The sequence below is a fragment of the Dasypus novemcinctus genome, chromosome 12 (genome assembly GCF_030445035.2).
Source record: "Dasypus novemcinctus isolate mDasNov1 chromosome 12, mDasNov1.1.hap2, whole genome shotgun sequence".
Classification (NCBI taxonomy): Eukaryota; Metazoa; Chordata; class Mammalia; order Cingulata; family Dasypodidae; genus Dasypus; species Dasypus novemcinctus.
Window position 1 is genome coordinate 20,335,876 of NC_080684.1, and position 11,229 is coordinate 20,347,104.

The 11,229-nt window shown below is 36.9% G+C and overlaps 1 protein-coding gene across 1 annotated transcript; it reads left to right on the top strand.

The window, feature by feature from the left end:
• The first annotated feature begins 2,374 nt into the window (after nt 1–2,374).
• LOC101438932 (olfactory receptor 8S1-like) lies at nt 2,375–6,684 on the top strand. The gene is made up of 3 exons (XM_004468368.3): nt 2,375–3,268; nt 4,256–4,338; nt 6,522–6,684. The coding sequence occupies exons 1-3, from the start codon at nt 2,375–2,377 to the stop codon at nt 6,682–6,684; spliced, it is 1,140 nt and encodes a 379-aa protein (XP_004468425.3).
• Nucleotides 6,685–11,229: the final 4,545 nt, after the last annotated feature.

Consider the following 11,229-nt stretch of genomic DNA (forward strand, 5'->3'; position numbering starts at 1 on the left):
TAGGGACAAAAGTAAGAAATAATAAAGAAAAAAATTTAATTTATTGGTGTCATTCTTCCTTGCACAGTCATTTTCACAACACCCTAATCTAAGTGCTTCACAAACCTATGGGATTTATACTGTGTATGTATTGAAATTTCCCCATTTTTGGTCAAGTAGGGTATTTTTTCATGTTCAGTGGTTAAAGGAAAATTGGAATTCATTTCTCTTCACATTCTAAATAACTCATCAATTCCAGCATTTCTGAAATTAATTTTTTAAAATTAACTTGAAACCGACAAAATGTTAAAAACCCTGTTATACATCTCTTGCTCAAGGAATGTCTCTGTACTACCTCCCTCCATGGGAAGGATGTGATAAGTTACATGCCAAACTGCTGGGTTCAAATTCCAACTCCACTGATTTCTACCTCTGTGGTACTGGGCAAGTTCACTATCAGTTTTCTGCCTCAATTCCACATCTTTTAAAACAAGGATGTAAATGGTCCCTATATCATATTAGATTGGCATGAGAAATAAGTATCTTAATACATGCAAAGTGCTTGGAATGATGTTTACTATTATCTTCTTCATTATCATCAGCATTGTCCTCATTATTTATTAGGAAAAAATATATTCATATCGTGAATGTTTTTGAGGTGCTGTCATGTGTTTAAACATGGAATAAAGGAATAAAGGACAGAATGGGATGATTTTTAGGATAACCCCCAAGTTCAATATCTGCTTATCTGTAAAGTTGCATTAATTTATATTTCTATCAAATGCAAATTGGTAAATCCAGATTCCATTTGAAAGATCACACAAAACTAACTTCTTCATTGGTCTTTCCTCTTACTGTAAAAATTCAGAATACTCCTTTTCCAACCAATACGAACCTGGGCTGAGTTAGTCAATTTCAGTGAGAAGTGAAAGCACTGTGATTCCTCTTAATGGAAAAATTAGAATAACATGAACAAAAAGCAAATTAATTAAAGGAATTTTCCATTTAATTCAGACAGAAAATATCAAAGAATAAATGTTCATATTGTTAGAGACAATGGCCTCAATTTATTTTTTGTTTTATTTTGGTTGATTGCTAGTTTAGACACAATGGAAATTTTATGCATCCAATAGGATCTGGCAAATGTAGAAATAAGAGGATTTACTTAAAATAGAATTTTTTAGCAGGTTGTGTTCCTTCAGTGCTGAATTAGAATTTATTTGAGCCATTATGTTTTGAACTGTCCTACTAGGAAAAGCTGATAATATTCTGACTCAAAGAAGATCCAACAGGTTGGGGAATTGTGTGAATATTCAATATTAATATTGAGATAATAGGTAGAAAGGACAAGTTTGGGTTGATGGATGGCTGTACAGAATTCAATGTAATTGTGAGAACTTTGAGCAGCCCCAATAACAGTCACCATCATATCATGACAAAGATACAGATTACATGGAAACTAAAAGGTCAGTGGTTTGGAGAGAAACTGTGAAGTTACCAAGCCAGGCATAATGTAACATTAACAAAATAGAGAGGAGCACATTACTATGCCTCCAGGATTGAGGTTCTCCATAGGGTAGTAGCTCGACAATCACAAAAGTCAATAGATGCCAAATGATAGATGACACGAAAGACCAAACCTTGAGTGGAAGACACTGATTGGTAGAATGAACTCTTGTCTTGGGTCCTCCTAATAGAGTCAAACCTTGACTGTTCACGTGGTCAATTTGGAAAATTTATATAACATCTGATACTCAATTTTCTCTACAGAAAAATAGATGCAGAAAATTATTCCCTTATTCCTTCTATTCCATTCTTCAAAGCAAACACAATATAATACACAAACTCAAGCACACCCATACTGTGCATTCATGCCATAGTGTCTACACATTTCAGTTTTGTCACAGATGAAATAGGCAATTTATGTGAAAGTGCCCATGAAAAACTAATAGAAGACTAACTAATATCATCAAAATAATATCATCATGACTAGCTTTTAATAGGGCTAGGAGACTAGGTCAGAGAATAGAAGACAAGGTATGAAACATCCTCTCTAAGAAGTCCACTGCAATCTACAAGGTGTAAGGGATATTTTAAAGCACATTTGTAGATGAAGGAAAAAAAATAGATATTTTCAGTCATAGTCCTGATTGAGGATATTAATAAATTTCTTCACCAATCTCTGAAGTAGACCATAAAGTGATATCATGGTGCTATTCATCCAAGGTTAGAATTTAAAGAAAATATCAACACAGGTGAAGGGATCCAAAGGAATCAAGTGAGGGCATACAGGAACTCTAAGTTAGTAGGAAGAAAGACACCTCCTAAATAATGAATGTAGCTAATAGAGGTTACAATCTCTCTCTAATTTATTTCTAGACAGCAGTATCACTAAATGGCCTTGGGGAACCACAGCGCCATCCTTGAGTTCGTCCTCCTTGGACTGTCCACCGACCCGCGTATCCAGGCTCTGCTCTTTGTGCTATTCCTGGTCTTTTATATCTTGACCCTGATGGGGAACCTGTTGATGCTGCTGATTGTCAGGGCAGATCCTCAGCTCCACACGCCCATGTACTTCTTCCTGAGTCACCTCTCCTTCCTGGATTTTTGCTTCTCTTCTGCCACAGTGCCAAAGCTGCTGGAGAATCTCCTTTATCAGACAAAAACCATCTCTGTTGGGGGCTGCCTGGCTCAGGTCTTCTTCCTGCTTGAGTCTGGAGGCACGGAAGCCTGCCTGCTCTCAGCGATGGCCTATGACCGCTATGTTGCCATCTGTCACCCTCTGCTCTATGGACAGATGATGAGTGACCAGCTCTGTAAGGGCCTGGTGTGGGGATCCTGGGGCCTAGGCTTTCTGGATGCATTTGTCAACAGCCTTCTTGCTATGAACTTGGACTTCTGTGGTGATGATTCCATCCCCCACTACAGCTGTGAGTTGCCCTCACCCTTTTCCCTGTCCTGTTCAGATATCACCACCAATATTACTTTACTGTTCTGCTCCAGTGTCCCACATGCACTCGGAACCTGCTTACTGATCTTCTTCTCTTATGCTTACATTGTCTCCACAATCCTGAGTATGAGTTCCTCCTCAGGTAAAAGCAAGGCCTTCTCCACCTGCTCCTCCCATCTCACTGCAGTGCTCCTGTTTTATGGATCAAGTTTTGTTCGCTATCTAATGCCAACCTCAGGCTCACCATTGGAGTTGATCTTCTCTATACAGTACAGTGTGGTTACTCCCTTAGTGAATCCCCTCATCTATAGCCTGAAAAACAATGAAGTAAAAGCAGCTGTAAGAAGGATTTTGAAAAAATATCTCCCATATTAACTAACCACATGCAGAAGGTGATGTGTAAATAGTTTATTAGAGAAAGTTATCCAGAGAATTGACAATAGGAGAATTTCCTGAATTCCTCTGATATTGGATTCAGAAATTTAACTTAGAAATGTACAGTGCTATATGGGGATGACTTAAAATATGGTTCTGATTCATTCTGGTTTAGAGGGAAAGCAAAGTATTAAGTAATATTAACCCAGCCCGTTTCCATGGATTGTTGGGTCATAATCATCTTGTTTCTCTTTACTATGAATTTCACTGAAAACAAGGAATAAAATCACCAAGTGTCCAAACCATCAGAATAGGGAATATAGAATTAGCTGGTTGGTCTTGAGTCTTGAAAGAAGGTGTGGAGGGCATTGCAATATTAGGTTAGTGAACATTTGGAAGTAGAGAGTTCTGGGCCTAGAACAGGACAACTCAAAAAAGAGAGATCCATCAGAGGATTCACAAGAAGTGAGCTTGTATCATCCCTTAGAAAGTAAATTTAAAGAAATGTCAAGGCTATCATTTCATAAAATATACAATTTGGCAGGAAAGTCTTTTGCTCCTTGAGCAAGATGTTAGAATACAAGAGGACAAAACAGTTTGAGGAGGAAAAGAGAATGTTTCAGCGAACTGCGAAAGGGTCAGAAAGGGAAAACAGGAATTACAAGGTCAGGCCATCTGAGCAGTGCTGAACATCTGGTTGCCTTTAGTTAGGCATGTGCCGTGATCCAGACTTTAAACCAAGGACTCCCTGGGGCTGCAGTGAAAGACAGACATTTTCCCCAAAACTCCACTTTAAGGTAAAAGATTAAGACTTGAGGATGAAAATGATGTGGGAGTGGGCCTAAAATATGGGAACCTAAGTGGATTCTCAACTCTCTAATAGGCAGGATTGGTGACCTTCTCCTTCCCTCTCTTTGCCCCTCCCACTTCATGCTGCCCTTTTCACACCAGGCACACACTAACCTCAAAATGCCTTCTGCAGCATGCCCGTTCCACCACGTCCCTGAATTTTCTGAATTTTATCCATCACCAAAGTACAATGAATAAGAGGTCATTTTCTTAAAATTCATTTTTCCTTAATAATCACTCTGTAATGGCATAGTCATTTACACTCTACCATTAGTAATTTTTCTAAATGTCTTATGAATAAAAATAACTTATCACCAGTTATTTTTCACCTATGGGCCAAAAATAATTTCCTCTTCAATGTCACAGTTCAACAACTACTTATCACTTGTGTTGCTTTATATATTCTCTAATAAAATTGGATGTTTCAAATAGTTTTCCTTTTTTACAAATACTCTCATATTTGCTTGATTTTCCTATTCAAATTTATACCAATTTAACGTGCATTGCTTTATCATCAGGTTTTGCCCTATTGAGAGCAGAGTGTAAGATCACAGTGGATACACAAACAATTAAAAATCTAATTCATCTTATTTTTCAACATAATTATAAAATAAAGGAATTCATAACACTTATTAATATACATATTTTGAAACAAATATTGATTTAAAATTTCAAATGGTAAGTACTGTTAATTTAACAGGAAATAAGAAAATAATTTTATACAGCCAAGAAAACTTATTTTATTTTGGCTGCATGTTTTTATTTTATTTTGGCTGCATGTTTTTATCTTTTCTTGTCCTACACATAGCATTTTTAATGCAACTGGTTTACATAGAAGACTCATTTCATAGTTTCGCAATAATACTCTGTTCAATCATACTTTGCCATTCCTTTATAATTAGAGTCCACAACCTTTTTGTTACATGTACCCCTTTTCCAGTAAGGTAAAAAACATAGAGCTCCTACTAAGTCCACACTACACTGTGTATTATTTAATAAATATATCACACCTGCACCAACACGACCCCACAAGAATAATGGTTTTTAATTAATTTCCATTCAAGCTCATGGACCACTTAAGAACCCATGCTTTTAACTATCTTGGATATCTGCTTCTCTTCTGCTACTGGCCAAACTGCTGGATGACATTTTTTTTTAACATATAAACCAGTCTTCATTTCTTTAAACATGCTTATCTAGTCCACACTTCTTGAAGTGAATTCAGATGCCTTGGAGTCATAGTTATTGGCATCCTATATTTGCTTGTCATTAAATAGTAATTATTTTTAGATATTATAAATTTTTTATTTATTTTGTTGTTTTGGAAAAGTGTTTTTAATGTGAAAGGAAAATTTTATATGTATATATTCTTTAATTTCACAATTTTATTTTAATTCATGAAAGAACAGCAGGGAGGTTATCCAGTGCGCTCTAATTCAGATTTCAAAATCTAAGTTACTTGCAAATTCTTAGGAATGCTTATACTACCAGCTTGGAATAGAAAGTAGAATAACCAAATCCTTAATAAGTAATTACTTACTAATAAAAATAAATTCAAAATACTTTTAAATGCACTTTTCATAAGTGAAGAGTATATATTTTAATATCATATTCATCGATGCTTAAGCACAAAAGCAAATACAGTCATCTGATGGAAATATGGGAAGTCTCTCTTTCATGAAATATACAGGAATAATACTCCAGTCAAAGGGGAAATATATCACTCACTTTTGCAAACTTATCCATATGTGTTCAACTCCATGTATGTGAGGACCTCCTGATGTTTGCCACAGGTCAGATATACAGTTCCATTTCATCAAAGTATCTGATCTCTACAGTTAATTTGTAAGTAGTGGCATTCCAATAAATCCAAAATGAGCCCTACAAGTTCCTATAAACAAAAGTTTCCAGTGGACTAAGAACTGTTAGTAATTAATGAAATCATTCAGAAGACTATGGCTGTTCAGTAATCTGTGTAAGTTCAAACTTGTCTACACAAGTTTGACATTTTATTTAATTAATATATAGTTATATTAATTTATATGTAATTCCATTAAATTCTTTTTCCAGTAAAACATGAAAGTCCACAAAGAATGTGGATAAATTTTTAAAAGTTATTTTTAAGGTAACTTGTTCAGATTCCATAGGCAACTCTTGGAAATAGGATGTTGCTGGATGGAATCTCTTCATTTTGTGGCTTTTGAATATGCTTTACTAGATCAAATCTTCCATGTGTTGCTCTAAGTGTTCAAAAACACATAGATCTTGCCACAGAGGTAGAAAAATAAATCCTAGGAGATTAGAAGCTAATTGCACCATGCTTCTTGTTGACAATATGCTGGAATATTTGCATTCATGATGGTTGTAGGGTCCTAGAGGCTTGGGCCACTCCTCGCTGGTCTACGCCTATACCTCCAATACGATATGCCAAAGAAGATCATATGCAGCCCCAGCATGAGCCGTTCTGCTGCACAAAGAAACATGAAACACAAGGAACCGTGGATGAGGTCCTGCAGGAACCAGGGGGATGAGGGTATTACACTGGCCTGTAGGATTCTTGTAATCAGGGTTCAGTTCATCAAATGCTTAAAAGTGCTGGATGACAAAAAAGAGAAGGACAACGTTGAGCAGCACCGTCAGTAAAAAGGAAAAGGCTCTGAAAGTGAAGACCACGGCCATGAAGGAGGAGCAGCTGTCAAAAGCACTGGTGGCTGTGGAGAAAGGCAATCCAGGGTCCTTGAGAGATGAGATATTTAATCCATTGTTTTCCTTTTCTTTTTCTAAACGTTTTCTATCAAGTGCAGACAATATGACTTGTAGATGGTATACTCTTTCAGAGATATTTGAATTTGCTTTGAATTAATGAAATATTAATTGTGTTATATTTCCAGAGACATTTGAGAGGATATTCTCCTCTTTTATATTAACCATAAGATTAAATAAGAACACAAAATTTTCAAATCTCCAAAACCATCATTTATATCCTTAATAATATTTAATTTGAAAAATGCCAATTAATATGTTCTTTTCTATTGCCTATCGAAATTCTGAAGGTGATGCTAGCTGGATTTTGGCCCTATCAGATCACAACTACACATGGCAGAAATTTCAAAAGGATGATTTCCGACAGAGGACACCATTCTTGCTTACCCAGAAACAATATTAGCGTCTCCACCTTTTAAGGGTTTAGGGATTTTTTTGCAAATATTACATTGAAATTTATTTTTAAAAGTAATCAGATATTTGAACTTCAATGGATTGAATCCTGAAAGATAAATTTCTCTTGAGCAAGAGAACAGAAACCTCTTTGAGACTTATACAGGAAAAGTAATATGAGGACCAACTCTACCCTACCTTGTGACCCTGATGGACACAATTGTGAGTCAGTGTCCTTTGTTCAGACCACTCAAACCTACTTTAAAGTAGACTCAGATTAAAAAGCTACAAAGTCAAGGGGTTCCTGCTGTCTGAATGGCCCAATTAGTTTTTCTTTACCACATCTCATCTAACATGATGGACCCTGCCCAGCTACTTGAACAAATATCCTGCTTCCATTTAACATGTGCTGTTAATCTACTAAATCTACTAAATCTACTAAAGTGATTTCCCTTGGACTTATATCAGACACATTAGGAGCCCAAATGATATCTGACTAAACCAAAGTCTGTCACCAGCTCTTTCAGTCAAAGCGATGTTCCAAATCCTTCCTGGTACCTTCCACAGGGCACTTTGGAACTGCTCTACTCACCATGTTTTGTCTGGGAAATATGGACTCGGAAAAGCCCTCTCTGGATGAACCTTCTCCCAGATTTTTACCTCCAGGCAAAAGCAGCTACAGAGGAGCAAATGTGGCTCAGTCAGTTCAGCACCTGCTTCCTGCTTGGGAGGTCCTGGCTTTGGTTCCTGGTGCTTCCTAAAAACAAACAAACAAAAAACAACAACCAAACAAATGAAAAAAACAACGCACAGGAGCCAATGTTGCTCAGTGCTTGGTGCCAGCTTCCCACATACGAGGTCCCAAGTTCAGTCCCCGATCCTGTTACCTCAAAGAAAAAAAAAGCAGTAATAGAAAACCAAACTGCCAGTAAGAAGGGGTCTGAGGCTCAGGCGTAGATGCTAACCAAGGGTCTCTTCCCCAGTGCATTACTGTGAAGAGTGGACTTTTTAAGAAACTCAAGATGCATTTTCAAGAAACACAAATCCAGCTTTCACAGACTAGAGTTCAGGTAGAACCACTGCATAGAGGCATCTCTGCCATTACTATAAATGCATTCTTTACTTCCACCACTTTATTCTTTGGTTTTCACATGTCATATCTTATTTTTGACTACTTACTCTTTTAGTTATCCTTTGTGCTATTCTCTCTTCTTTATTCTCCTCCAAGACTCACTCTCCCTTGAAGCTTTAAGGATTCCTGTAATGTTTCCTGCAAGGGTGAGTTCTTTTTTGTAAACTCTTAGATTCTGTTTGTTTGTGGCTGTATTCATGAGTGCCAAAAGATGGAAACAACCCAGGTGTACATGAACCAATGAATGGATAAACAAATTGTGGTGGTTACACAAAGTGGAATATTATGCAGCTATAAGAAGAAATTGAGTTGTAAAGCATATGACAATATGTATGAACTGGAAGGACATTATGTTGAGTGAATCAAGCCAGACACAAAAGGACAAATAATACATGACTGCACTAATATGAACTAAATATATTGCATATACTCATGAAGTTAATAACATGAATAATGGTCACCAAAAATACAATGAGATAAGAGAATGGAAAGCTGAAATTTAATTTGTACAGAACTGGTAAAAAAAAGGGGGGGGGGGATGTGTGGCATTCCACACAGCATTACTTCTGATCAAGGAACCCATTTCACAGCAAATGATGTGCAAGAATGGGCACATGTCCGTGGAATTCACTGGTCTTACCCTGTTCCCTATCATCCTAAAGCAGCTAGATTGATATTTGGTGAAATGGCCTTTTGAATACTCAATTACGGCACCAACTAGGTGACAATACTTTGCAGAGCTGTGGAAAGTTCTCTGGGAGACTGTATGCTCTAAATCAGCAGCTGCTCTATGGTGTTGTTTCTCCCATAGCCAGGACTCATGGGTCCAGGAATCAAAGGGTGGAAATGGGAGTGGTACCACTCACTATTACCCCTAGAGATCCATTAGGAAAATTTTAGTTTCTTGTCACTGCAAACTTAGGCTTTACTGGTCTACAGGTCTTAGTTGCAAAAGGAGTGCTTCCACCAGGGAATACAACTATTCCATTGAACTGGAAGCTAAGACTATCACCTGGCCACTTTGGGATCCTCTTACCTCTGAATCAATGGGCACAGAAGGGGATTAATGTACTGGCTGGGGTGTGTGTTCCAGACTATCAAGGGGAAATAAGACTGCATCTATATAATGGGGGTAGAGAAGAGTTTGCCTGGAATACAGGAGATCCTCTAAGGTGTCTCTTAGTAATGCCATGTCTTGTAATTAAAGTCAATGGAAAATTGCAACAACCCAAGCCAAGTAGGACTGACAATGGCCTAAAATATTCAAGAATGAAAGTTTGGGTCACACCATCAGGTAGAGAACCACGGCCAGCTGAGATGCTTGCTGAAGGTATTGGGAACATGGAATACGTTATGGAAAAAGGTAGTGGAAAATATGAACTTTGATCACATGACCAGTTAACAAGTAAGGACTATAATGGTCATGAATCTTTCTTCCTTGTTTTGTTGAGTATGATTGTGTATGTACATAAAACAAATATCTTTGTTTCCTTACCTAACCTTTTCCTTTTTCATATGATAAGTTATATTACTTTCATGACATAATGTTTAAGGATGTCAAGTTTAAGAGTGAATATTAACCAAGAACTTGCACCATAAACTAAAGGGAATTAATGCATTTCTGATTGTATGCAGGATAGGAGAATATTATGAGGTGGAAATATATATATGCACGTCTGTTATTGTTGTTATTTAGAAACTAAAGTGATGTGTATGGTTGCCAAGTTGACAAGGGGTAAACTATGATGGTTAGGTTAATGTGTCACCTTGGCCGGGTAATTGTGCCCAGTTGTTTGGTCAAGGAAGCACCAGGATAATTGTAATAAAGGACACTTATGGACTTTAGTCACCAGTGAGTTGATTGCATAGATAGCTGGTTACATCTACAATCAACCAAGGAGATTGGTATCTGCAATGAGTGTTTTTTCCAATCAGTTGAATGCCTTAAAAGAGGAAGTGATTTTGACATTCAGAGAGAAATTTCCACCTTGAAATCTGACAGTCAACATTGTCTGTGAACTCATCAATGACCTTCTTTGGAGCCCATGGTTTGGAGCCTGCCTGTGGAATTCAGACTTGTGCATCCCTACAGTCTATTGAGAGAATTTTATAAAATCTCATACTATTTACAAATATCTCCTGTTAATTCTGTTTCTCTAGAGAATCTTGACTAACATGGCACATAAGAGCAGATTTGAATAGTTCAAAGACAGAATTAGACTGAGCATCCAAACTGAAAAAGACAGGAGATCAGAAAAAGAAGAGAATAGAAAAACAGAACTGTCTCAGCGAATTGAATGACAACATGAAACACACAAATATATGAATTATCAGTGTCCCAGAAGGAGAAAAGAAAGTAAAAGGACAGAAAGAATATTTGAGAAATAATGGCCAAAAACTTCCCAACCCTTATGAAAGACATCAATATCCAAGAAGGGCAACACTGCCCAAACAGAATAAATCTGAACAGACCTACTCCAAGACATGTACTATTCATAATGACAAATATCAGACACTAAGAGAGGATTCTGAAAGCAGCAAGAGAAAAGCAAAGCATCACATACAAGGGAAAATACAAAAGATTAAATGCTGACCTCACATCAGAAACCTTGGAAGAGAGAAGAAAGTGATATGATATATTTAAGGTACTGAAAGAGAAAAACTACCAACCAAGAAATCTTTATCCCATAAAACTGAACTTCAAAAATGAGGGTGAGCTCAAAGACAAACAAACCTGATAGAGTATGTTAGCAAAAGATCAGAATTATAAGAGATACTAAAGGAAGTG

What these genes read in the sequence shown, in the direction of transcription:
- LOC101438932 (XM_004468368.3), top strand. Translation starts at nt 2,375, where the DNA reads ATGGCCTTGGGGAACCACAGCGCCATCCTTGAGTTCGTCCTCCTTGGA. An exon ending in ACAATGAAGTAAAAGCAGCT is followed by an intron (nt 3,269 to 4,255) that starts GTAAGAAGGATT and finishes TTTTCACACCAG; the next exon opens with GCACACACTAACCTCAAAAT. An exon ending in GAATTTTATCCATCACCAAA is followed by an intron (nt 4,339 to 6,521) that starts GTACAATGAATA and finishes TGATGGTTGTAG; the next exon opens with GGTCCTAGAGGCTTGGGCCA.